A 26,762-nucleotide genomic window follows, 5' to 3' on the forward strand; every position below is an offset into this window, starting at 1 on the left:
TTATCTGGGCATTTAAGGAGCTTGCATCTCAATTAGCAAGGAATATTATATACACTTATAAAAACAATGCACTGTGCAATATGACAGTGTCAGGTGTGGGGGGAGTCCAGATAGTGAATGTGAGGTGAGTCGGTGAGCTACAATGATGAGAGAAGGATGGGATGATTAGAATACTGGCAGGAAAGAGCTGCAGGCACATTTGTTAGGTTAAGTCAACATAATTTCTAAGCATTCTTGTTCATATGAACCAACCACTACTTTCATTACAGCCATCTGCCTCCTAGATGTAAAAAGAGTGACTTAGTACAAGATTCCTTTATTCTTTCTCGTGTGTCTATGGCACGATTTCGTGGACCTCAACTGGCTTGGCTCAATGTCTGGTCTCTGAGGCAGCTCGGCGGGGGCTTTGCAAGTCGCTCTGCCCCGCCTGGTCTCCTCCTCCAGCAAACTAGTCCAGGCTTCTTCTCATCATGATTTAGGCTGGGAACCACCACATTTTCTTGGCCAAAGACAGTCCCAAGGCCAAGGCCAAGGCTGGAGTGGAACTGCAAAGCCACTCTGCCAAATGGGTGGGCACGTGGATGAGTAGAGAATCAGAGCCATTTTTATCCATCTACCACAGCATCAGAGACCAGCTTGCCAGCTATCAATAGTTAATGTAATTCCTCATCTAGCTAGAATTCAGCTGAGACCAAAAAGGTAAGCAAAAAAGTTCCTCTGGAGCCAGTTTTAACAAGCACATCTGTCTGGTTGCCAAGCTTACAGATCAAATTAGAAGCTGCATAGTTACCAAAAACAGACTGGTCAGGCGCTGTGCAGTCTAGAACGTTAACCGTCCAATTTGAAAGGAGCAAATTATATCTGGCATTTCCTGGCTAAATAAACATTGACTTCATTTTAGAAAGATTCCCACCCAAAATGATTTAAATTTGGTATAATAGTGTTTCTGTATCTAGTCAAAAACTGGAAGAATATCCCCAGAGGACTTTTGCACCTGTAACAAAGGTATTATTGATTTATTAGCAGGTCTCACTGCACATGTAGCTAGTTGAGCTTCCCGTTTCTAATAAATGACCCCTCTGTCTTTGTCCTTTTTCGAGGAAACCATGATGATGGGTCCCAGGAACTTGCCACGTTCCAGGAGGAGCCAAGGCAGGACAGCTTAACAGTGGGTTTCCTGCGCATCTCATGAAAAATAAATCTCTGCTCCAAGTGTCGGGAGACCGGCTTTAACCAAACCACAAACTCTCCCAAAGAACTTCCCTATTCCCCGATTCGGTTAGTTACCGTTTGGGCAGAGAGGGCCTGACCCTGAGCCGAGCCCCGCCCCTCCCCGCCGAGCCCCGCCCCTCCCCGCCGAGGCCCGCCCCTCCCCGCCGAGCCCCCGCCCCTCCCCGCTGAGCCCCGCCCCCATCTCTTGGTCTCGCTCCTCCGCGTCCCCCAACCCGTCCCGGTCTACCAGCCTTACTCTAGTCCCGCCCCTTGCCCTCTTGGAGCACCTTTCCCTAGGGGCTCTTAGGGACACCGCTTAAAATGCAGCTTCACATGCTAACCGCGCGTGGGAATTCACGGTACAAGGTACTTTGGCTTTGATCATTTGGTTGCCCAACAATACGTGGCAAAACGCTGCCTCCTAAACCTTCTCCCTTTGGCCCGCCCCTCGCCCTCCGCCAACCAGGACTTGGAAAACAGACCGGAACACAACCGGAAAGCGAGCCGGGGGCGGAGCGTTTGCCGCGCCGCAGTGCGCGCGCGCGCGGCTTCTCTTGCGTCACTCTGCCGCGCCCAGGTTCTTCTCGGCCGTGCCCCTTGGACCTGGTGGCGGCGGTGGAGGCCGGAGGTCGTCCGGGACAGGTTCCCCTGGGCGCTCCCCCATGGAGGAAGAGGTGCGCACGGCTGCGGCCCCGGATGCTCGCACTTCCCACTGGACGGCGTCGAAGGCGGTGGCCGCGCGTGCTCTGGAGGGGGTGGCCCGTGCGGCCTGTATGGGGGTGTGAGCGGAGGTGACCGGGGCCGGATAGTGGAGGGCAAGCCGCGCGCGCGGCGGGCCGGCCATCGGCGGTGAGGTCGCCACTTTCTTCCTTTCAGGCAAGCGCGAAGGGGCTGGGGGCAATCCTGCCCATCTTGGGTCGGGAAGGACTCTTCAGGGGCGCCTTTCGTTTCCCTGGGGACCCCGAGCCGCGCGTGGTCTGAGATGGGGTTTCCCCCGTAACTTGCGTCGAGGAATACCACCGTGCGTTGGATTGCCAGTAAATCCCACGGAAACCGGCCTGGCCCCGTCGGGGGCGCGTGTTCATTAAGTTCATTAACATAGTTTCCTATTGTTGTGAGTTGGAATATTGTTTCAGCTACTGCGGAGATATTAACTGACAGTTGAACAAGCCTTAGATGTCGCTGTAACGGTTTGAACATGGCTTGTTTAATTTCCTAACTTTTATAAACTCAGAGATTCCTCTCTCCCTCTCCATACAGCTGAACAAAACTCAGTATACCTTTGGTTTTGTGTTTGTCTCTTGAATCTCTTTACTAGATTTTTCATTTCATTTACTATAGACTGTGCTTTAGTTCTGTTTTTAGAAATTTTCTATATACCATGAGTCCAGTTAGTACTTTTATTTTTTGTTAAAGTACTGTCAGTGAATGTGAGGGAATAGAGATCTTTGTTTCATACCAGTAAGCTGTCTGTTGAAGCAGTATGTTATGATCGGTTGAGTTGGTATTATGTTAGTTGGTAAGTAAAACGAGTATGGAGGGTAGTGGTCAAATTTTAAAAGTGTTCAGTAACTATTCATTCCTTTTGCCTATTTCTGTATTTTCTTCGTTCCAGGCTGGAGCTACTGTGCCAGGGCTTAAAACTTTAAATGAGAATAAAGGGTATTATTTACGAGGAAATGAGAGTGAATAAGTCATCTCTAACCGTTTCCAGCCTTGTTTTCATAAGAGAGACCATATTAAACGTACATGTAAGTTAAAGTTTTAATTTATAACTAATGTTGGAAATAGGGTTGGAAATTTAGGTTCTGTAGTATTTATAACTACTACTGTTAGAAATAATTAGCCAAATGAGAGGTTGGAAAAAATTAAAGCAGCAGAAACCAAGTAGAAGTAAAGACTGAGAACTCTTAAGCTTTTATTATGATGTGGGCAGTCTATATCGAAGTTGAGTCCAGTGGGCACCTAGGTTCCAGTTCAGGCTGTTTAACTTTCTGTGTGATCCTTCACATGTGATTTAACCTCAGAGAGGTTTGGTTTCTTTACCTGCAAGGTGGGGTAATGATACCTTTTTCTCATTATTGTGTGGATTAGAATTGATGTGTTTCAGTCACCAGGAGCACTGCCTCTGTAGGCGTTCAATAAGTGGTAGCTATTACTATTAGGGAGACATAATAATAAAAAACAATTACACTAGTTTTCAGGAAATTTCCGTTGTATAAAAATACTCTGCTGTGGTATCCCACCTACCCTGGTTCAGTTAGTGTCAGCCACAGTGGCCTTTCTTTTCCTAGAAAACTGCATACTAGCTCATGCCTCAGTGCCTTTGCACTTCTTTCTCTGCTTTGTTCTTTTACTATCTCTTTCAAACCTTTACTCAGTGTTACCTTCTGCACTAGACCTCCTAACCGACTTAGTTAAAAGAGAAGCCCCCCAACCCAACTCCCCAATGCCTTTAACGTGCTTTACTTTTCACCATAGCATTCACCGCCTTCCAATATTGTGTCCTTATTTACCAACAGAAGGTAAACTCCATGAGGGCAGGGTTTTGGTCTGTTGTATTCACTGCTGTATCCCTGTTCCTAGAACATAGTGTGTATTCATGTAAATGTTTGTTGATGGAGTAAATGAGATAAGCATACCCCTTGTCCATAGCGGGATATGAGTCATGTACATTAGTCATCATAATAAGGGCTAGAAAAGTGTCCAAAGAGAGGTTCAGATTAAAGGCTAGGGAATTCAGAAAAGATTGGCTGATGGAATTCAAGCAGGGCTTCATTGTGGAGGTGCTTTTTTGAAGCAGGTCCCTAAAGATGAAAGGGACAATGTAATAAAGTTATAGAGGAGTGAAAGGAATAGGTAAGAATGGCAGCAGTATGTTGGCTTAGGGTGGAACCAGGGTAGGTGAAATACAGTATCGGGAAGTTAAGATTTAAAAGACGGCTTTGGAACAAATGGTGAAAGGTCTTAGTTACTGGCTTACAAAATTTGGAATTCTTTCTGTAAATAGTTGGGTAGCCATTCTAAGTTTGTAAGCAGGAGAATGAGATGACAGAGATGTGTTTTATAGAGCAGTGTGGTAGCATGATGTTTTTAAACTGGATTAGGGTCAGAAGAGACATGGAGATACCAGGCCACATTTCAAAGGTAGAACCCATCTGGCACCCTTGGCCCTTGTATGCAGTTTGGGTGACGAAAATGGTGAAGCTGCAGTCAGAACATAAGGAGAGGCAGATTGGGTGTGAAGACAGTGACCTACACTGAGAGCCTGGTTTGAGCTGCCCCTTGCTTGTATTCCAGCTCGGGGACTAAAAGGAGACTCCAACGGGAAAGGCAAAAGGCTGAGGAGACCTGGATTCTAGTCCTGGGTCTCCTACCCACCAGCGGCATGAGACGTTACTTAACATCTCTGTGCCTGTTTTCTCATCATGAGGCTCTTATCACATTTCTTTTCAAGCTTTTCTGACAATGAAATGTCAGGAGTGCTGTGACAAGTTTAAAGCTGTCAGTGTACTTCAAAGTTAGCTAACTTCGGTGATTGATGATAAGTCATTTTGCAAAGCAAAATTTTTTTTTTTGGTTTTTTTTTTTTTTTTGGCCATGCTGTGTGGCTTGTGGGATCTTTCCCCTGCCAGGGATTGAACACAGGGCCATGGCAGGGAGAGCACCAAGTCCTAACCACTGGACCACCAGGGAACTTTGTTTTGGAACTCTAACTCCCAAGACAGATTTTCATTTAGGCTTTTTGTATTAGGTGTTAGAATGCTAGTCCATGTTTTCCTGTTCCTTAAATTATGTGTTCTCCACGTTTTAGAAGGAGTTAGACCAATTTCATAATTATTTTCTTTGAGCTATATTAATTTCATTTTTGACATAATTGCATTTAATGGAAGTTAATAGTATAAGTATTTGTAGATATCGGTGAAATCAGTTGTGAAAATTAAGTGTGTTAAAATTTAGAAAGAACAAGCTGAAAATTCTAAGAGTCTGAGTGTGTTTAAAATTTGAATAGTTTATTTTCAGAATTCTCCCTTAGCTGTGGAATTCTTAAGGACAGGAACTTCTGGTCATCTTTATAACTCCAATGCCTGGCACATCGTAGCTACTCAGTGTATGTTTCTTGAACAGATGGCCACATATAATTAAACAGTAACAGCCAAGGGTAGGGGAGTGGGACCTTCCACCTGAGTCCCTTTAAGAGGTAACATGGGCAGGTTACCACCTGGAGCTCATCATATCTGGTTTGGGAACCTAGATGAAGTGAAACTTAGCAAGTTTTCTTTTTTAGCTGTCTTTAAACCTGGCCCTGCCTCATAGCTAATCCTTAAGAAATAAAAAATAATCTCTGTTTCAGGCTCTCCTGGCTATGATTGACCTTCAGTTACACAGAGTAGGAATAGAACATTACCAGGTCAGCGAATAGTGAAGCAACTGTTCCTTTCAGGACATTCACACTGATGTCCTATTTTCTTTCCTTTTTTTTTTTTAATTGAACAAAAAGTAATATCTTTATATAAACTATTAATAGATCTCTAAATGCAATATGGTTTTTAAAATGAAATTATGTATATATAGTTGTATTCATAAAGTACACTAATCAAAAGCTATACAACAACATTAACAGCAAATCCAAATACAAATGAAGATAGTCCTCAGAATTTCATGTTTCACCGAGCATCAAAAACCACCCATCTTTTAGTCCTTTTCTTGTACATTATTCTGTATCCACATTCTCTGCCTCAGACTGGATCCCGTAATTTTATTTCATTTTCTGTGTGACATTCTCCACAGGTATATATCATTGGCTGCTGCTTTGGGGGTTGAACGTCCTTCTGGGTGTCCGTTTTTGTCCCCACGTAGTGCGGAGGAACTTCTCTGCACTTCCAAGCAGACTCCGACTTGCCACTGTGTCCACGGACGTCCTGTTTTCAAACTGTAAGTGAAATGAGATGATTCATTTACTTAGTTTAGTGGCTGAAGGCTGCTCTATAACTTGATGGCATGTAACTTTTATGTTACTTGGCACCCTTCCCCACCCACATACACATCATTGTAGTTCAGTAAGTGAACGAACAAGCACAACAGATAACCTTAATTCTAGAAAAGCTTATAAATCGTATTTGCCACTATAAATGAGTGCCTTTTGTGGAGGAACCACCACAAAGAACCAGTCATTGTCTTTAAGAAACTTAGAATTTATCTTTGAACATAGGACAGTAATTAAGAAATAAATTTTATGAAGCTGTCTGTGAATAAAATGAGTGCAAAGGAGAGAAAATGCCTGTGGGCTGTAGCTACTGGAGAAGTCTTTGTAGCATAGCTTGAAGTGTGACCTGGCCTGGAGTGCAGAGCAGCCTCTGAGGAGTGGAAAGGAGGCTGGGAGGGCTGTAGTGTGGCTGGGCGCTGGTGACTTGTCTCAGGGGAGCCATGATCCTGTGTTGGGAAATGAAGTGGGCACGAGGCGTACAGCTCTCCAAAGCCACACGCATAATAAATGATTGACCCAACTGGTCAAAAGAGGCCTTCTCTCTACTTTTGTGTGTTTGAAATCTTCCACAATAAATCAATAACAATAAAAAAAAAGGGAAAAAGATTTTAAATAGCATCATGCAACTTCATGTAACAAGTGGAGAAAATTTATCTGTAGACATAGCAAAGTTAAGAATAGTGAACGTTTGGTGATCTTTGGATAAAATGAGTAAGATTGCATTATACGGTATTGGTTTAATCACCTCGTCTTCACTTTGTTGGTTGGGGGTAGGGTGCGGATTCCCTCCCTGTGACACTTGACACTGGGCATGTGAGAGCAGTTTATTAGACAGCAGTTTATTAGTCACTTTTACTCATCGAGGAGGAGGACACCGCATACCATGCAGGGCCACACAGGGGCTGCAGAGAAAGAACCAGGGACTGCGGAGGCAGGCTTTGTAGTGCAGGAGGTTGAGGGGCCCCTTGGCTCCTGCAGGAGGATGTGATTGGCTTGTTTTAATAATTCTGCAGTCTGTCAAGGCAATGAAGCCCACTACTCAAGGATAAGCAGGAAATGTGCCTGGTCCCCGTGATAAGTAGAGTTGTTAGGCTTCGGGACCTAGCCATGAAAGCAGAGTGGGGGAGGGCAGGAACTTGTGGTCAGGTCATCCCAGTTTTACCAGGTGTCAAGGCAGCACAATATGTTGGGTCTTAATTTTAGACCTTACACCATATGTATGTAACTTGCATTTAGTGAAATTTAACATTAAGTGTTAGTAAATATTAGTAAATTAGTAGTTACACATTTGGCATTTGAAGGTCAGGTTTATATAATTAAAGTCTGAATTTGTATTTGTGAGGCTATCATTGTACTGGGATTGGAATTACAGATAAACCTGATTTGTTTCTGGGTATCATCCTTGCAGATAACAAAGCTCCATCTTATTGATTCCAGAACATTCAGACTATAATTTGGCTTGTTCTGTTCAGACCTTCAAAAGGGAGATTTTTGAAGATTTAAGTAGTTGCTTCCTCAGTAGAACTTGTATGATAATTACGAACATTGTTCCATGAACGTTACGGTTAAAGGAGGAGGGTCCATTGAAGTCAGGTGACTCTTGCTCATGAGAAGGATATGCCTGCCAAGTGGGCTGAAGTGTTTGGTAGCCAGGTTTCTTGACTCCCATTTTCCAGCCGCTATTACTATTATCTTTGCATGTTCACTTGTATGTGGTCCTATGACTTCCCAGTTTACTTTGACAACTTTTTACAGTTCTTCAGTTTATAGTCTATAAAATAGTGGTTACATTTTAGGATGCTGATATGAGTGATGCAGTGGTTTTCTGTCTACTAATGACCACTCATGAATAGCCAACTTTAATTGTTAGGACCAATTATATGATTCCAAACATGTATTGAGACATACTTTGAGACTGCCAGATAGCTGAGTACGCAGGATAAAAAAAGGTGACTCTTGTGCAGGAGCCCAGGAGCTGGCATTCTGCTGAGGGTGACTGGGGCATAAATGTGGATAAACCAGTTTTTTAGGGTGTGGTGGGAACCTGTAAGCACTTACTTTTGTTATAATTTTTTTTCTTTTGGTGATAGAGCAGTTTAATTATAGATTTGAAATTTATCTTTCATTTTTGTACTTTTACTTATTGATAAGAAGTAGAAGTAAAGGAATTGATTCAAACTAAGCCACCAGATTTGAAAAACTATAGCATATTTGCAGAGAGCTTCATTCCTTTGTGTTTAAGTATATTGTCAAATCTTTGGTATTCAATTACAGTAAGTACCGTTTTTAAGATGTTTTTTCATACCTGGAAGTTTAGTGTCTAAAGTTTTGTTTGTTTGTTTTGAGGTATAATTAACCTGTAACACTATGTTAGTTCTGAGGGTACAACATAGTGATTTGATATTTCTATATGTTACAGAAATGATCACCATAATAAGCCTAGTTACCGTCTATCACCATGCAAAGATATTACATTGTTATTGACTATATCCCCCATACTGTACACTTCATCCCAGTGATTCATTTATTTTGTAACTGAAAGTTTGTACCTCTTAATCTCCCTCAATTATTTCTCTTATCCCCCAACCTCCTGTTATAATCTGTCGCTTGTCTCTCTCCCCATTGAAGTCTAAAAGCTATTACCATTTTATCCAGAGAGCTTATCATAATGCTTAGTGCACATAGCATATGTTCAGTAAAAACTGTTTGAGTGGATGGATAAGGTAATTGAGGGGCTAGGTAGATAGGAATTTAAGTTCCTTTTATTAAAAGCCTGAGTCCCACAACCTGAAGAATGGAAAAATTTGGCTAGTTAGTGAGGGTTAATGACTAAGGATCCTGACTGAGTTGCAGATTAGTTCTGGGATTCAGTTGTTAAATTGTGGGACTAAAAATCTCAGGACATACCAGGAAATTGGACTGGCAGTTAGTTATAACCAATCATAAATCTTGCAGCTGAGGAAATGTTTTTACCTCCACTTTCTACACTTTGCTTTAGTTTGTTTGTCAGCAGAGTTCTGAGTTTTGGCTATTTGGAAAAAAAATTGCAGTCTTTGGTATGCCACTGCATCCTTTCTGGCCTTGTGACTCGAGTCCTCTAGGTGCCATGGCCCTCATGTTCTCTAAAAAGTCCACCAGTACTACACATACACCCTGGCAAACATCTGTCTCTTAGAATCATCATCCTCTGCTCACAAAATAATGTGACATCTGCCTTCTCCTTACACACCCCCAAATAGGCTAAATAAGAAATAAATTACCAAATGCTTATGTCTACATAGATTTCTAAGAAGAAAATATATGAGTGAGAAAATTTTTTGTTTCTCTGTATAGATTATTCAAAAAGGACACATTTGTGAAATGGGTAAATGTATTTGTAGACTAGATTTGTATATTTTTATGCCTGATTTTCATTCTGTAGAAGTTTTTTTCTTTCTTTTTCTTTTTTGGTGAAACTAACTTTTAAAATATTTATTTATTTATTTATTTAACTAACTAACTAACTAACTAACTTACTTTTGGCTGCACTGTGCTGCATGCAGGATCTTAGTTCCCTGACCAGGGATTGAACCTGTACCCCCTGCAGTGGGAGCACAGAGTCATAACCACTGGACTGGCAGGGAAGTCCCTAGAAGGTTTTGTCTTACCAGCAAAGTTTGTTTTTTTTTTTTTTTTTTTTTTACCAGCAAAGTTTTGTTACTATGGACTATCCAGCTAAGACTGGAAACATTTAAAAAATATGAAACCAGAGTTTATAAAATCAATTTAAATGTAGTTTTATTTTTAATTTTTTCCCCAGTTTTATTGTTATAGCTGATATGTAACATTGTATTAGTTTAAGGTGTACCACATAATGTGTATATTACAAAATGATTACCACATTAAGTTTAGTTAACATTCATTACCACACAAGAGTTACACATTTTTTTTCTTGTGATGAGAACTTTTAAGATCTACTGTCTTAGCCACGTTCGAATATACAATACGGTATTATTAACTATGTTACCGTGTGTACATTACATCCCCATGACTTATTTATCTTGTAACGGGAAGGTTGTACCTTTTGACCACCTTCGCTCCTACGCCCTAACCCCTAACTCTGGGAGCTCTCTCTGTTTCTATTAGTTCAGTTTTTGGTTTTTTTTTTTTGGTCACGCCGCATGGCATGTGGGATCTTAATTCCCCAACCAGGGATCAAACCCTCTCCCCCTGCAGTGGAAGTTTGGAGTCTTAACCACTGGACCGCTAGGGAAGTCCCTATGAGTTCAATTTTTAAGTATGGTTTTATATCAAGATCCCATCTTTCGCCATAATTGGAAGAAATAAAATTAGATTAGCGCTAAATACAAATGGTAAATATATTGATGTTATTAATAGTACCAATAGAAATGTTACTATTTTATGAAAAGAGAAAGAGTAAAATTTTGAATTGTATATGGTCATGCATCCTGTCATTCTGTGAAAAATCTCATTTTCTTTTGCATCATTTAGATTTGAAGACTGTATCATCCTGCCTCCAGCACCAGCAGTTTCTCTGTTCTTGATCAATGTGATTCACAGGAACTTTTAAAGTAACAAACGAAATGAGCCAGGGCCGTGGAAAATATGACTTTTATATTGGTCTGGGATTGGCTATGAGCTCCAGCATTTTCATTGGAGGGAGTTTCATTTTGAAAAAAAAAGGCCTCCTGCGCCTTGCCAGGAAAGGCTCCACGAGAGCAGGTAGGTCATCTATGCCCTACGTGACTTGGAAATGACATCAGTGTGTGCTTATGCACTTGGGTTCTTTGACTGTAGAAGACCATATCTTCATTCCTAGTGACTGTATTTAAAACTTTGAACTGTGCAAGAGTTGTACATGTTTATAGAGAATCATTTTTGTCATGAGAAAAATAAAAAGTAAGAAGATGTCAAAATAAGTTAACTACTCGCTCCTGCAGTTATTGTCAAAGTGGGAGTAGGGACCAATGCCCAGTTAGCATCCAGCCTTTCCTTTACACTTTGATATGACTGCAGAGAAGGAAATGAGGGTATGTGGATAGAATCAGAATCCTGTTGAAGGCTAGGATCTTTTGTCTATAATAGTAAAAGTTTGACTTTTCCTTAGACATTTTTTCTGATGATCTCCAATTGGCAGAAAGGAAAGAGAGGGCTTCCTAAGGTTGAAGTGTACTCAGTTGCGTGAAATTCTGATGGGTGGTGTAGGTTGATCCCCAGAAATTACTGACGAGTCACGAGACCCTGGGGGATGCCCAGTGTGATTGAACCCCCCCGACTTCATCTGGTGCATCATGACAGCTCCCAGAATTATTTTGCATTCTTGTCATGTTTTGTCAATCAGCCTCTGCCCCAGTTCTGACCTCATAGGAAAACCTGCTTTGGCAGTAAAAAATATTACCTTCTTCTTTGCTGTGCCATCTCTATGGCCAAACCTAATTAAACTCTCTTAAAACAATGGCGTCTGTTAGATTTAGTGCAGAGAGGAGAAAGTATTGGCATATGCTGCTTGAACAAGTGTATCCTCATTCCTAAGGCACATACTCTCATTGTCCATGTGGATACAGTTGTCAAGGGCTTCATTCGCACTGGCTTTTTCTTTTGAACAATGGCTTAAGTACTGTTTGCTTTCGGATCTTATTAGTTTAGACTGGAGGAAAGTCAAGTAGAAAGGCAGGATGAGCATCCTGGAAGCCCCACACTGTGAGCAGTGCTCAGTCTTTTTATGTCTGGTCAATATAGGACCCCTTTCTCCAAGGTTACTACGTCATAAGTGGGGCTAACCCACACCTAAGTGGCTTGTCCACTATCTAATTCATTTGAAGTTGGGCTACTTCTTATTGGTTCAGTTCCTTTATTTATTGAACCTGAGTTCACAAAACAAAAGAATGAAGTATGAATTGAATATACGTCACTCACATTCACATGATCCTCACATCCCCTTTTCTAAGATAATCATAAAAATATTATCTAAGAAATCCCGTATGTAATCATGATGAAACCTTTATTCAATGTAGTAACAATTAGCAAATGATATTTTAAAATCTGTCATTACTAATAGTTGTCATAAATTTATTAAAGTCTGGTACTCTTCCAAAGAGGTGAAATATGTTTTCATTCACAGGTCAAGGTGGCCATGCATATCTTAAAGAATGGTTGTGGTGGGCTGGACTGCTATCAAGTATGTATAGAGGACATTTCAAGAAAATATTATAGCTGTATATTGAAATATTTACATATACTATTACAGCCTCATATTACCAGCAGTTTTAAAACTTTAAATAAATTCTGTCTTTGTAAATGAAGAAAACACAAAATATGTAAAATTTAAGCCTGTAAAAGTCATTTTGCAGTTTAATAGCTTATTTAATTTGAATGAGAAGACTTTTTCTTGATTAAAACATGTCTGATATATATATATGTATTTTTTTTAATTATGCTCAGTTTAAGAAGGTGATTTTGAAAGTGAAAGATCATAGAACACATCCTGTTTTTAATTACTGTCCTCCATTAATTTTCATTCTAAATTGGAAACGAGATATGCATTTGAGAAGACTGTCCATGCTTATTTTGATGATTACCTTTTAAAGGGTACATGGGAAAAGTGATCCTTAAGACACTAAGCCTTCAAAGTATTCAAGATTAAATTATGTAAACTTTTTTCTAAGTTTAAGGGCAGTTGAAATAACAGAGAGACTGATTTGACTATTCATTCAGCAAATATTTCTTGATCATTTTTTGTATGCCAGGTGTTTTAGGTGCTGGAGGTACAGCAAACAGAATACACAAACAAATTCTTAACCACATGAGACTTTACATTCTACATGGACAACAAAATAAACAAGATAAAATGTGTATTAGGAGTAAAGTAGGGAAGGGATGTAATAAAGTGAAGGGTGGATAGGTGTACATTTTAGTTAGGGGGCCAGGGCAGCCCTCCCTGAAAAGATAATATGTGAGTAAAAGGCATAAAGGAATTGAGGAAGCTGGCCCTATGGATATTTGGGGGAAGAACATTTTAAGCAGGAGGAAGTAATAAACATGAAGGCCACGAGGCAGGACCATACCTGGCCTTTTAAAATGTGGTAGGCAGAATCCAAGATAGCCCACAAAGACTCTCATCCCCTGGTGGTCACACCTTTGTATGATCCCCTCTCACACTGAATTAGTGCTGTCCTGGTGTGATCAAAGAATACAACGGAATTGATGATGTGACTGAGTCATCAGAGGCGTTAAGCTTTGCCTTGATGATCGTATTGGTCATTCTGAAGCCAGCTACTCTGCTGGAGGACAGTCAGGCAGCCTGAGGAGAGGTCCCCAGGCTATACCCAGTTACTGAAGTTATCTTGGAACTGGGTCCTCCAGATTGTAGCAAGGTACAGGTTGCAGATTGTATCTTGACTGCAACCTCTTGAAAAACCCTGAGTGAGAAGTACCTACTGATCAACAGAAACTATGAGAAACTGTTAAGTCTTGACCAACAGAAAACATGGCTTTTGTTGTTTTAAGCTGCCGGTGTTGGGGGTGCTTTGTTATACAGTACTGGATTGCTAAAACCTCAGGAAACATTAAAGAGGCAAGAATAGTAAGGGAGTGGATGTGCAGGGAAGCAGTAGGCATAAGTTTAGAGAAGTAATAAGGGCCTAGATCATGTGTGGCTGTGTAGGTTATAGAAGGGACTTTGACTTTTATGTTTGATGGGGGCTTGGGTGAAGAGGTAACCTGATCGGACTCAGGTTTTAATAGGAACTCTCAGGCTGCTGTGTTGAGGCACAGACTGCATAGGTGCGAAAGCAGAGAAACCAGGTAAGAAGCTATTGAAATAATTAGGTGAGAGGTTGTGATGGCATGGACCCAGAGTAGTAGCAGTGAGTATGGTGAGGAGTGGTAGAATTCTGGATGTGTTTTGAAGATAAAACTAATAAGATTTGCTGAAAATAAGTTAAAAGTCTGGACAGGATATGAAAAAGCATCCTCTTAAAAGCATTAAAGAGCTAACATGTTAGTGAAGAATTAGCTAGCCTAGATCAGGGAAAAGCATAGAGCTCAGGATAAGCTGGAGATACTTCGGCCCTAGAGGTAATTGCAGACTCCAGAGCAGGCAGCTGAAAGAGAACTTGTGAATTGGACTAATAAGGGTCAGTTAGGTGATGCCACTTGGGGAGTCTGGGTGGTGGATATATAGCTGTCATTTATATTTTATTATGTTTTTCTGAATATTTGAAGTGTTGCATTATTAATCTTTAAACTTTTGAAAAGAAAATCTTTTAAAATGGGTGGTATATTTAAAACCAGATATATCAATAACTACTGTACACGAAATGCCCCAGTTAAAAGGCAAAAATTATTCTACTGGAATTATAAAAACAAATAAACAAAAACAACTACATGCCTTTTACAAGGTGCACTGTAAAACATGAGATACAGAATGGCTGAAAGAGAAGGATGGGAAAACATGCCTGAAAAAAGTTGAGATTTCTGTTGTTGATATTAGAAAAAATATAATTCAAAGCAAAAAACAATACTAGAGACAGAGGATTATTTCTTAAGACAAAGGGTTCAACTCAGGAAGTTTAACAGTTCTACCTTTATTTAATAATACGGCCTTGTATACAAAGCAGCAGTTGACAGAATAGCAAGGAGAAATAGACAAATCCAAAATCATACAGTGAGATTTTAACGTAACACTCTGAGCAGTTGATGGGGAAAGCAGAGTAAAATCCTTAAGGTGACAGAGAATTTGAACAGCAGATTTAACACACTTAAGTCACTGAACTCAGCAACTTAAGATCTACATTCTTTTCAAGTGCATATGGAATATTGATGCAGGTGGACTGTTTGCAGGACCATAAAGCCAGTCTTAAATTTTTCAAAGGATTTGATGAAGTCTTTTCACAGATCATTATATTAGAAATAGTAACAAAAAGATAGCGTGAAAAACACGTGTGGAAACTTAGAAATACGCTTTATGTAACCCATGGTTCAAAGAAGTCAGAATGGAAATTAGAAAATATTTTTAAAATATGTTTAATTTAGAAAATACTTCAATATGTTGATACAAAGTACAGAATATCATAACTTGTGGAATATAACTGAAGTAATTAGAGTAAAATTTATGGTTTCAAATAAATATAATTGAAAATAAGAAAGGTGAGGCATCTAGTTCAGGAAAATAGAAAAAGAATGGCAGAATAAACCCCAAAATGTAGAAGGAAGTAAAGAGAAAAGCCGAAATTATTTAAATAGAAAACAGGGCATTAAAGCAAACATTTGGTTTTATGATCAGAATAATGAACTTGGTAAACCTTGAAACTGATCGAGAAAAGGAGAAGGTAGAATAGCTAGGTGATGTAATTAGGGTTTTATAGGTATTAACAGGATGTTATGAAAAATTCCAGTCGACAAAAAAACGTAGACAGAATATCTTGAAAAATAAAATTTATCAACACTCATGAGGAAATAGGAAACTGGAATACTCCTCTAACTTAACACAGCTGAATCTATAATTTTAAAACCTATGCATATGGGACTTCCCTGGTGGTCCAGTGGTAAAGAATCCACCTTCCAAAGCAGGGGATGCGGGTTTGATCCCTGGTCAGGGAACTAAGATCCCACATGCCACAGGGCAACTAAGCCTGTGCACCTCAACTACTGAGCCTGCACGCCTCAACTAGAGAGCCTGCGTACCACAACTATAGAACCCACATGCCACAGCTAGAGAGAAAACCTGCACGTCACAACTAGAGAGAAAGCCCACACACTTCAACGAAAGATCCCACATGCCACAACTAAGACCAAAAAAAAACCTTTGCATGTACTAAACCTTGGGCCCAGATGGTTTCATTGGTAAATTCTTCAGTCATTTAAAGAAGAAATAATTGTAGTCTTGAGAAATTTCCTAATAATAGAAAAAGGAGTATATATTCCTTCACTCTTCTTAAAAAAGCTAGCATGATTCTAATGCCAAAAGCTGATTAGGACAGGATAAGAAAGGAAAAATAAAGTCTAGTCTCATTCACGAACATATATGTAAAAATTACAAACAAAATGGTACAGCATGAACAAGTTAGATTTATTCCGTTGATGCAAAGTTGGCATAATATTGGAAAACCAATCACTGTAATTTACCATGTTAAATTGAAGGAGAAAAATTATTCAGTAAAATTCAGCTATTCATGACTCTAAAGAAACCACTTCAAATTAATAATTTAAGTGAACTTCCTTAATATGATATAGGATTTCTAAGACAAAAAAAAGCCAAAACCAACAATTGCCCAGTAAACACAAAAATGGGGAAATATTGAAGACTTAACTTTTTGGAACTGGGAACAAACAAATAACCTCTAATCACTTTTTCAATATTTTACTGGAATTTCTAGCCAATGCAGAAAGTCAAGGGGAGAAAATAGGATTAGAAAGGAACATATAAACTGTTGTTATTTGCTGATATGATTGTGGGTATAAAAATTCCAAAGAACATACAGATGAGTTATAAAAATTAAAATTTAGCAAGGTTGTTGGATACAAAGTTAGTATACAAAACTTAGCTGTATTTCTATATATCAGCAACAAACAATTAGAAAATGAAATGTTAAAATGTTACCATCTGCATATCATTTTAAGAAACAGGAATTAGTTATAAATCTAACAAAAGATGGTAAAGATTCCCACAGAGAAAATGAAAACATTACTGAGATGAATAGTAGAGGGATATGTCATTTTCATGGATTGGAAGATTAATCACTATAATAGTTGTAATTGTAAAATTGTTACTCTCCATGCTGATATATGGATTAATGCTATTCCATTTGAAACTAGGTTGTTAGGTGGTACATGATAATTGATTTTAAATTTTGTGTGGAAATACAGAAGTCTAAGAAAAGCAAAGATACTCTTTAAGAAGAAAAGGTGGGACTTCCCTGGTGGCGCAGTGGTTGAGAGTCCGCCTGCCGATGCAGGGGACACGGGTTCGTGCCCTGGTCCGGGAGGATCCCACATGCCGCGGAGCAGCTGGACCCGTGAGCCATGGCCGCTGGGCCTGCGTGTCCAGAGCCTGTGCTTCGCAACGGGAGAGGCCACAACAGTGAGAGGCCCGCGTACCACCAAAAAAAAAAAAAGAAAAAAAAAAGAAAAGGTGAAAGGACTTGTTCTATTGGATATCAAGACTTAATGAAGTTACACTAATTAAGTCAGGATGGTATTATAACAAGATAGATACATGAGCCAATAGAATAGGTCCATGGGCAGTATATTTATGACAGAGGTGGTATTGAAATAGGGAAATGTACTTTTCAGTAAATATTACTGTAACAATCCATCTGGAAAAGAAAATACTTCACTTCACTCTGTATAAAGATCAACTCCAGGTGGTTTATAAGCTTAAACGTGAAAGCAGAACACTAAAGGATTTAGAGGATAAAGAATTTTGAGACAGATTTCTTGTACAAGTTGTATGAAGCACTAACCATAAAGGAAGATATTTTAAAATTTGACATTGAAATTAAGAACTTCTTAAAAAAAATAAATTTATTTATTTATTTTTGGCTGCGTTGGGTCTTCGTTGCTGCGTGCAGGCTTTCTCTAGTTGCAGCGAGCGGGGGCTACTCTTCATTGTGGTGCACAGGCTTCTTGTTGCGGTGGCTTCTCTTGCGGAGCACAGGCTCTAGGCGAATGGGCTTCAGTAGTTGTGGCACGTGGGCTCAGTAGTTGGGGCGCACGAGCTCAGTAGTCAGGGTGCACAGGCTTAGTTGCTCCATGGCATGGGGAATCTTCCTGGACCAGGGCTTTGAACCCGTGTCCCCTGCATTGGTAGGCGGATTCTTAACCACTGCGCCACCAGGGAAGCCCCAAGATCTTTTTTCTTTTCTTTTTTAAAAATAAATTTATTTTATTATTTTATTTTTTGGCTGTGTTGGGTTTTTGTTGCTGTGTGCGGGCTTTTCTCTGGATGCGGTGAGTGGGGGCTACTTTTCGTTGCAGTGCGCAGGCTTCTCATCGTGGTGGCTTCTCTTGCTGCGGAGCATGGGCTCTAGGCGCGTGGGCTTCAGTAGTTGTGGCACATGGGCTCTAGAGCGCAGGCTCAGTAGTTGTGGCGCACGGGCTTAGTTGTTCCACGGCATGTGGGATCTTCTCAGACCAGGGCTTGAACCCGTGTCCCCTGTATTGGCAGGTGGATTCTTAATCACTGTGCCACCAGGGAAGCCCCCAAGAACTTTTTTAATTAAAAGAGTTTAAGAGAATAAAAAAAGCAGGTCATGGTATAAAAAAAAATGCTTTTAACCAACAAAAGATTTGTGTTCAAAATATATAAAGAATTACCTAGAATCAATAAGAGAAAACAAATAGCTTAATAGACAGGGGAAAACCTTGAACAGCTACTTCACTAAAAGATTTCACTTGGCCAGTAAACATGAAAAGGGAAAATGCAAATTGAAAGCATAATAAAATAATCCCATTTCCCATTAACAGATTAGCAAACTTTAAAATCTGACAATACTAAATGTTGGGGAGAGTGAGTGACAAAGGATATTTGGCATCACCATTTTGAAAATAGTAGCCAAGAGTGATCGTTTTATGAGATCACATGTCCCTCTCCTGCTAAAATTCCCCCGAGGCTTTTCAGCTCAGCTAAAATCCATTGTGAGACTCTCCCTGGCTTCTCTGCCTCTGGCTCGCTTTGCTGGAGCCACCCTGGCTTCCGTGCTGTTCAGACACGCCAGACACTGTCTTGAGTCAAAGTTCTGTACTTGCTCTTCTCCCTGCTTGGGATGTCTCTCCCCCTCCCCCATACCCGTAGCTGCTGGTAAATCCCTCACTCCATATCAGACTGGTCAAATTTACCTATCAGAGCACCTTGGCCTGGCACCATGTCCTGCCTGTCACCAGCTCTCCATTCCTTTCCCTTGCTTTGTTTTCTTCATAGCACACTTAAATACTTGACGTACGTGTTTTGTCTGTTTTCCCTCACTAAAACATAAGTCTTCGGAGGGCGGTATCTTTATTTTGCTCCCTGCTGTATTTCCTGATGCTAGAACAGCACCTGGCACATAGTAGGAACCTAAGAATACCTTTTGAATGTAAGAGTTGGGTTTTAAAAAAGAAAAGAGCTAGTGAAAAAGACTTGGGAGAAGTGCTTCCATACCAGTTTTAGCTGATTTGTGTTTGTTGTCATAGGATGTAAATATCAAATTTTTTAATTTAAAAAACACCTATATAAACATAAATTAGATGTCTTCCATTGAAATTATAGATTTGTATTGTTTCTAATGGGTTTGAACTCTATTCTAATGTTGCTAATTTACAGGAGAACCCTTTTGAATAGATGGGAGAAAATACAGAAATTACTAGATACGATTGAAATAGTATGTTAAAAAATAAATGTAAATAAAATGCAGGCATTTCCGTTTTGACTAGATATGTGCCTATCTGAGAGTTTTCTCTTGTTGTCTGTCTCCAAGTGGGAGCTGGCGAGGTGGCCAACTTTGCTGCGTATGCCTTTGCACCAGCCACCCTAGTGACTCCGTTAGGGGCACTCAGTGTCCTAGTGAGGTAAGGAGCCTACTCATCCCATGTGGAAAATACAGCTAGGGTTTCAGCCTGTGAAGTTTTCAGTACCATCTAACCACACATGGTCAGCATAATTTACGTTTAAGCAACGTGGAGAACTTTTTATGCTGCGTAGTAATTTGCTTTTGAAATGTTACCCTCTGTGCGGAGGCAAGCTATCAAGTTGTGGGGGGAGATGCTTTTATTCTTTGTCTTGCTTGTGTTCAAAGTCAGCACTAGTTCTACTTTAATTTCAGTTTTTTAAAATGCCAAGTTGCACTTGTTACAGTATTTATCATTTGATACATGTATACTTTGGTAGGTGGTGGTTGGTGATGAATAGATTTCTGTACCTTCTACAGAAAATCATTGATTGGGGCATATGGTTGAAGACTGGCCCAGGATCCTTGTTTGGAAGGAGCAGTCCAAGACTTGTCCTGTTTCTGTTATTTTAATCATTAGCCCAAACAGCTAAGCCCATATTAAAGTCTGGATTTTGGCTACTAGTCCCAAAATTGGTTGGTTGATAGGTATTTTTATTTTTAAAAATAGTATTTATATAAATCAATGTATGCAAATTATATAATTTTCAAGATACTATATATTATACATAATATATAAAGATACAAGATGTTATGTATTATGTATAATAAATAAAGATATATTATGGCACATGTCTTTTATCCTTAATTTTTGTATATTATGCCATTAGTATATTTATAGGTTTATATTTTTTAAAGATTTTGATAAAACTAGTTATAAATTATTAAAACTTGATAATTTAATAGGCAAATTACATAGAATTAAATGAAAATATACAAAGGATGCATCAACCAGTAGGGATAAATTAAAGTTGAGCAAATGTTAAGCATTGGTTTGGACATAGATTCTTAAATAGAACATACATTTGTACCTTAGCTCTGTTTATTATAAATTTCACATTACAGTAGAAAGATGGTAACTATACTGGTTTAGTGTATGATGAAACAGGTGGTTCCCAGAAACTTTCATTTTATGATTGAATTTGCATTTTCTTTACTTTGGCTGAAAGCCAGAATTTTTATAAGCTCACAGTGTTTTAGTTTGAGTTCAGTAATTTAAATTCTGAGTTGTGTTGATATTTAAAAATGAGAAAAGTAGCTGATTATTTTAATATTCTCCACCTTCTCCCCATTTTAGTGCCATTCTTTCTTCATACTTTCTAAATGAAAGACTTAACCTTCATGGAAAAATTGGATGTTTGCTAAGTATTCTGGGATCTACAGTTATGGTTATTCATGCTCCAAAAGAAGAGGAGATTGAGACTTTAAATGAAATGTCTCACAAGCTAGGAGATCCAGGTAAAAAAAAAAAAGAAAAGCTTTATTAGTCTTACTGTATTTTACTTTTCAGTGTAGTTTTTATTGAATCAAAATTTTATATGCATATGAAGAGGCCAGTTGTCCTACAAGGCTTATTAGGTAAATTGCAGTCATTTTCTTCTCCTGGCAGCCCCTCAGCCCTTGTTTCTTTTGTTCTTTAACTTGGTATCTCTAAATCGGGTCCGCAACCCCCAGGCCGCGGACTGGTACCGGGCTGAGGCCTGTTAGGAACCGGGCCGCACAGTAGGAGGTGAGCAGCGAACGAGCGAAGCTTCACCTGCCTCCGCCCATTGCTCGCATTACTGCCTGAACCATCCCCCCCCGCCCCGGTCACCAGTCTTCCACAAAACCAGCCCCTGGTGCCAAAAGGGTCTGGGGCTGCTGCTCTAAATAACATGCTATATTGCTACTACTTCCTTGCCTTTAGGCATTATTATATCTATTACCAGTTGTATCTATTTAGTTTTGTTTAAGTGATTTGTTTTACATTATTGTCACTACATAACTTTTATTCTCAGCTTGGACATATAGTACATTATGATTACTTTTCCCTTCCTTTCTTGTGACTTCTGATTTTCCTGAACTAATCATGATCTTATTTGCTTAGTTTTCTACAAATTTATCAGTCCATCCTGAAATTCTTCCCCTGTGATCTAATTCTACTCTCAGTAATTTCAGACATATTTGGTGTTCCTGCAGTGTCATCTCTTACGGAACTCTCTCTCTAAGAGCCTTGTTTGGCCTCAATTTAGACTGGTGTCTTGAGGCCGCCAGCAGAGTCGACATCCTGGGTTCCTTCACCAGCATCCTGGGGCATCCCTTTCACTTCTGTTTTCTCGTGGATCTCTTATCTCCCAAATCCTGGGTTTGTGTCCTCATTTTGCTAGAGCCACTCTTGTAGGAGACAAGAGGGGCACAGAAGAGAGACTCTTTGAGACCCTGCATATAGCAAGATGTCTTTGATCTACCATGACCTCATTATCTTCTCACTTCCAGTATTGCTGCTGAGAAATCAAACACAATTGATTTTTTTTTTTTTTGGTTACCTGACCAGGGATTGAACCTGGGTCCTTGGCAGTGAAAGCGTGGAGTCCTAACCACTGGACCGCCTGGGAATTCCTGATTCTTTATCTTTTATATGAGACTGATCTTTGGAAACATGTAGGGATGTCCTCTTTGCCCTCATTGTCTGACATTTCCCAGTAATGTGCCTAGATGCGGGTTAATTTTTATCCATTGTGTTAGGTACTTGATGTATCTTTTTTAATTTAAAAATTCGTGCCTTACGCTAGAAGCAATTGAATTACTTCTTTGATACTCTTCTCTTTGTGAAATTCTTCTTATTCTTCTTGTTGATTGGAACTAGACCATCAATTTTCTTACATATTTTTTCCCCATTTTGCCTTTTTACTGTCTTTTAGGAGATTTCCTCAAATCTTCCAACCCTTCTTTTGAGTTTTTAGTTCTGCTAATGTGTTTTTAATTCCAAGAGCTTGGCTTTGTACTTTGATTCCTTTTTTTTTTTTTTTTTTTGGTGGCAAAAAACACATAACAAATTCACCCCCCCACCAGTTTCCAGATGTACAGTACACTATTGTCAGCCACATGCATGGTGTGGTGCATCAGGTCCCTGGAGAGTCCTAGGTATTTTAAAGTCTTTATCTGAAAACTTTAATTTAATTTGTGGGCCTCTTTCTATGGTCTGTTTTTTCTTTTCAGTCATTTAGTTTTGTCTTTGGACAGTTTCAATTGAATGCTGGCCATAGTGTGTTAAAAGTGTAAAGGCTCTAAGTGATGTTTTCTTCCTTCAGAGAGAATTTAAATTTCTTTGGGTAGGCAGACAAGAGTAAACAGATGACCTTCCACCTGTAAGCTGGGGCTAGTTTTTTTCCATTTTTCCATTATTCTTGGTCAGAGCCCTTCTGGCTCCTAACTGATAGGCTGGGACTCTCCGGCTTGGCGAGCTGTGGGTGCCCGTGTCTTGTCTCGGCAGCCCAAGACAAGGCGGGCCTCTCTGCTTAGTCCTTTGGCCTCCTCACCAGTCTGTCCACTTGGCCCCTCTGACTAGGCGTGTACAGCTCTGTGCCCACAGACACCACACCGAAAATTCACGTGCACCTCTTCAGTTCCCTCCTTTCTGGAATCTTGGCCCATTGTGTCCCAACTACTTAGCCCAAAATACCCTTTTTTTTTTTTTTTTTTTTTAACCTCCTCTGCTGAAACATCCATAAGCCCCAGGTTACCGCTCTCCGCTGGCCTCCGGGCCTGTCCTCACTCCTGCTCTAGGTTTGGTGTTTGCCCCGAGGGAACAAGCAGAGGTGTTAGTGCAACCTCGGAGTACTTTCTTTCTCTCCAGATTTTGACTGCTTCGATTCCTCTCGTATTTCATCTTTGTCTGTCTGAGGAAATTAATGGTAGTTTTTATTGATTTGGGGAGGATGGTAATTTGTCTAATTTGAAGTTTCCCTCTAGACAGAATTATAGGAATAAGAAGGTTAAATGATGCTTGTGTCTGTTTCCTCATCTTCAAATGCAGATGACAGCGTCTGTACTGCAGGGTAGTTGTCAGAGTTTAATGAGTTAATCGGTGCAAATTGCTGAGACAAGTGCCTGGCCCATGGTGCTACACAATCATTACTATTATCATGCTGGGTTCAATTCTCCATATCCAACCTGAACCCTGACAGTTATTTTCATGTTCTCTTACTGACTTGTTTTTTACCCCAGTGGTTGTCCCTAAATATTTTTAAAGTTTACTCATTTTAGACAAATGTTGTTTAGCATCTATAAATCGTTGAGCATTCAAGGTCATCTCATTTCTCTCCACTAGTTTCTGATTGTATCTGTCTTTGGAGTTAGAGCACCCCAGTGGGTGGGAATAGTACAATATTCTAGGATAGACAGCTGTGAATCAGCCTGATGCCGTTTTCTGTAAGTTTGACCCTTTAACAACACAAGGGTTAGGAGCACCCGAGAAACCCCACTTACAGTCCATCTTCCACACCTGAGGTTCCGCATCCACGGATTCAGCCCTCGGATTGTGTAGTACTGCAGTATGTGTTAGAAAAAAAATCCACATATAATTGGATCCACGCAGCTCAATCCCATGTTGATCAAGGGATATCTGTATAATTATGAGGCCTAAGATGCTACTTTAAAAATGTTAAATGTATAATAATTTGTGAATATGAAGCATAGTTCAGTCTTCCAGTGTGTACTTCTAACTAAATTTTTATGAATGTGCTTTTGCCGGGGCAGCAAAAGAAAGCTGATTTTTATGTTAAGGCCACTCCTTTCTCCTTCCTATTGAGGACTTAAATATTTGACTTTGCCTCCTCCAGGTTTTGTGGTCTTTGCAACACTTGTGGTCATTGTGTCCTTGATATTAATCTTCGTGGTGGGACCTCGCCATGGACAGACAAACATTCTTGTGTATATCACAATCTGCTCTGTAATCGGAGCGTTTTCAGTCTCCTGTGTTAAGGGTCTGGGCATTGCTATCAAAGAGCTGTTTGCTGGAAAGCCTGTGCTGCGACGTCCCCTGGCCTGGATTCTGCTGCTGAGCCTCATAGTCTGTGTGAGCACACAGATTAATTACCTGAACAGGGCCCTGGACATATTCAACACCTCCATCGTGACTCCAATATATTACGTCTTCTTTACAACATCAGTTTTAACTTGCTCAGCTATTCTTTTTAAGGAGTGGCAAGACATGCCTGTTGATGATGTCATTGGCACTCTGAGTGGCTTCTTTACAATCATTGTGGGAATATTCTTGTTGCATGCCTTTAAAGACGTCAGCTTTAGTCTCGCAAGTCTCCCCGTGTCTTTTCGGAAAGACGAAAAAGCAATGAATGGCAGTCTCTGTAATATGTATGAAGTTCTTAATAATAACGAAGAGAGCTTAACCTGTGGAATTGAACAACACACTGCTGAAAACATCTCCCGAAGAAATGGAAATCTGACAGCTTTTTAATAAGAAAGATGTCATTAAAAGGTTGATCTATAATTGTGTTATAAAGTGAGTTTGAGTATCAGAATGTGTCTGAAAAAGCATTGTTCTCAAATAGTGTTCTCTAGAGACAATCTTTTTTAAGGTTTCACTAATCTGGACCAAGAAATTACTTTTCTTATATTTAAATGATGGTAGCTCACTAAAATGACCTCAGTACATGGCCACTTTTCTTTTAACATTGTATTATTATAGAGGTATTTTAAATTTTCCTTCACCAAAATCTAAATGCACTAATGACAGTTTTAAGTCTATAAAAATGCTTTATTTTTTCATTGGTGATGAATGTCTGAAATGTATATTTGTCTTGCCCACTCTGTCAATTCTTGACCATTTTAAGGCTTTTTGATTTAAAAAAACAAAATTAACTCAATACATTATCCTGTAATTTACCTTACCTGTAAAAATGACTCCCGTTTGATGAATTATTTTAATTTTGAAATGTTAATTTAAGAGACTCCTAAGTTATTAAATGAAGGAAACTCTTTTACAACAGAAAACAAAAAAGGTAGGAAATCACCACATTGAAATACTTCTCAGGCTGTGAGTTGTCACCGTGAACATCTGATGGCCTTCCTAGACGGCACCTTGTTAATAAACCAGCGTACCCTTTGTCGGACTACAGCCTGGCTGGTTTTATTCTTCAGTTACTCTAATCCCTTGATGCCTGGAACCTTGATTACCATTTTTACATCAGCTCTTGTACTTTTCCATATATTTTCATAAGGAGTTATATTGTCATTTAGCTCTTCTAACAACTCTGGGAAATGAAGTCAGAAGACTAGGGTAATTTCTTAAATTTAGCTCATATTGAAATAAAAAGACAAATTGAAACAAAGTTCTTTTCTAAGTCTAAATGCTCAGAATAAACAGGATATTTATAAAATATGGTTTCTTTGTACCACATATTTTACTTTGCTTTGTTTGGACCACTATAAAGTTTACAGAAAACTTCAAAAATATGCAAAAAAGGTAAAGTACTATAATTAATTCTATGCAGCTTCAAAACCTGTCACTGATTGGCCTCAAAAATACTGACAGCTAATTTGCGTCGATATCTGGGTTGGGCTTGTTTCCATTCTGCTGCTCCTGCCCAAGGTCACACAGCTTGGCCCACTGTGTAAGTAAGTAGCCACCACAGGAGCCTCACTGTCCACTGGCTTTATCAGGGCAAAGCTGACAGTTTTCAAGTTTCATGAAATAAATTCCATTTTCCCAGTATTGTATCATTGACCCTCTAAGGAGCCTTTGTAGACATTTTTTTCTAACTAACTGCCTCTCTCCATGTAATTTTAACACCACAGATATAACTCTATATTTGTTTATGTACTGTATCTATATCTGTGCTTTGTATACAATAGATAAAAACCAATTTTCACTCCCTTGGGTGTGATAGTGCCCTCACTGAGAATCCACAGGTTATTAGTAATAAATTCTTAATTATTTAACATCTTACAGCACTTGAAATTTTTATTTGGTTATTAAGTCTTGTAAAACTCAGTAGTGTAAATTATTTAAATTTACTCATTAAACTTAAGTTTTCATCATATTCTATACTTTCATTACAGGGTGAGCACAGCTGCTACCTCTTAATCTGCAGCAGAATGCTGGCCCCAGGGTTATTATTTCACATTACCAAAAGCAACAT

At 39.5% G+C, this 26,762-nt stretch overlaps 1 protein-coding gene and 1 pseudogene across 3 annotated transcripts; one reads left to right on the forward strand and one right to left on the reverse strand.

Annotated features, from left to right (window-relative positions):
• The first annotated feature begins 2,830 nt into the window (after window positions 1-2,830).
• NIPA2 (NIPA magnesium transporter 2) lies at window positions 2,831-25,994 on the forward strand. Of its 2 annotated transcripts, XM_079710214.1 has the most exons (7): window positions 2,831-2,963; window positions 6,004-6,147; window positions 10,691-10,921; window positions 12,321-12,377; window positions 19,654-19,744; window positions 20,921-21,081; window positions 24,444-25,994. In XM_079710214.1, exons 3-7 carry the CDS (start codon window positions 10,783-10,785, stop codon window positions 25,076-25,078), a joined length of 1,083 nt encoding a protein of 360 aa, XP_079566340.1. In that variant the 5' UTR covers window positions 2,831-2,963; window positions 6,004-6,147; window positions 10,691-10,782; the 3' UTR covers window positions 25,079-25,994. The 2 variants fall into 2 exon arrangements, with proteins under 2 accessions (XP_079566340.1, XP_079566339.1); XM_079710213.1 differs by lacking the exons at window positions 2,831-2,963; window positions 6,004-6,147; window positions 10,691-10,921; window positions 12,321-12,377 and adding an exon at window positions 16,722-17,330.
• On the reverse strand, window positions 5,880-6,641 carry LOC307057553 (annotated as a pseudogene). Its single transcript has 2 exons — window positions 6,546-6,641; window positions 5,880-6,134 (listed from the first exon to the last, which is right to left on the reverse strand). The product of its transcript is annotated as an uncharacterized misc_RNA (transcript).
• Window positions 25,995-26,762: the final 768 nt, after the last annotated feature.

This window comes from Hyperoodon ampullatus, assembly GCF_949752795.1.
Source record: "Hyperoodon ampullatus genome assembly, chromosome: 8".
Lineage (NCBI taxonomy): Eukaryota > Metazoa > Chordata > Mammalia > Artiodactyla > Ziphiidae > Hyperoodon > Hyperoodon ampullatus.

What these genes read in the sequence shown, in the direction of transcription:
- NIPA2 (XM_079710214.1), top strand. Translation starts at nt 10,783, where the DNA reads ATGAGCCAGGGCCGTGGAAAATATGACTTTTATATTGGTCTGGGATTG. An exon ending in GTGGGCTGGACTGCTATCAA is followed by an intron (nt 12,378 to 19,653) that starts GTATGTATAGAG and finishes TCTGTCTCCAAG; the next exon opens with TGGGAGCTGGCGAGGTGGCC. An exon ending in GCACTCAGTGTCCTAGTGAG is followed by an intron (nt 19,745 to 20,920) that starts GTAAGGAGCCTA and finishes TCCCCATTTTAG; the next exon opens with TGCCATTCTTTCTTCATACT.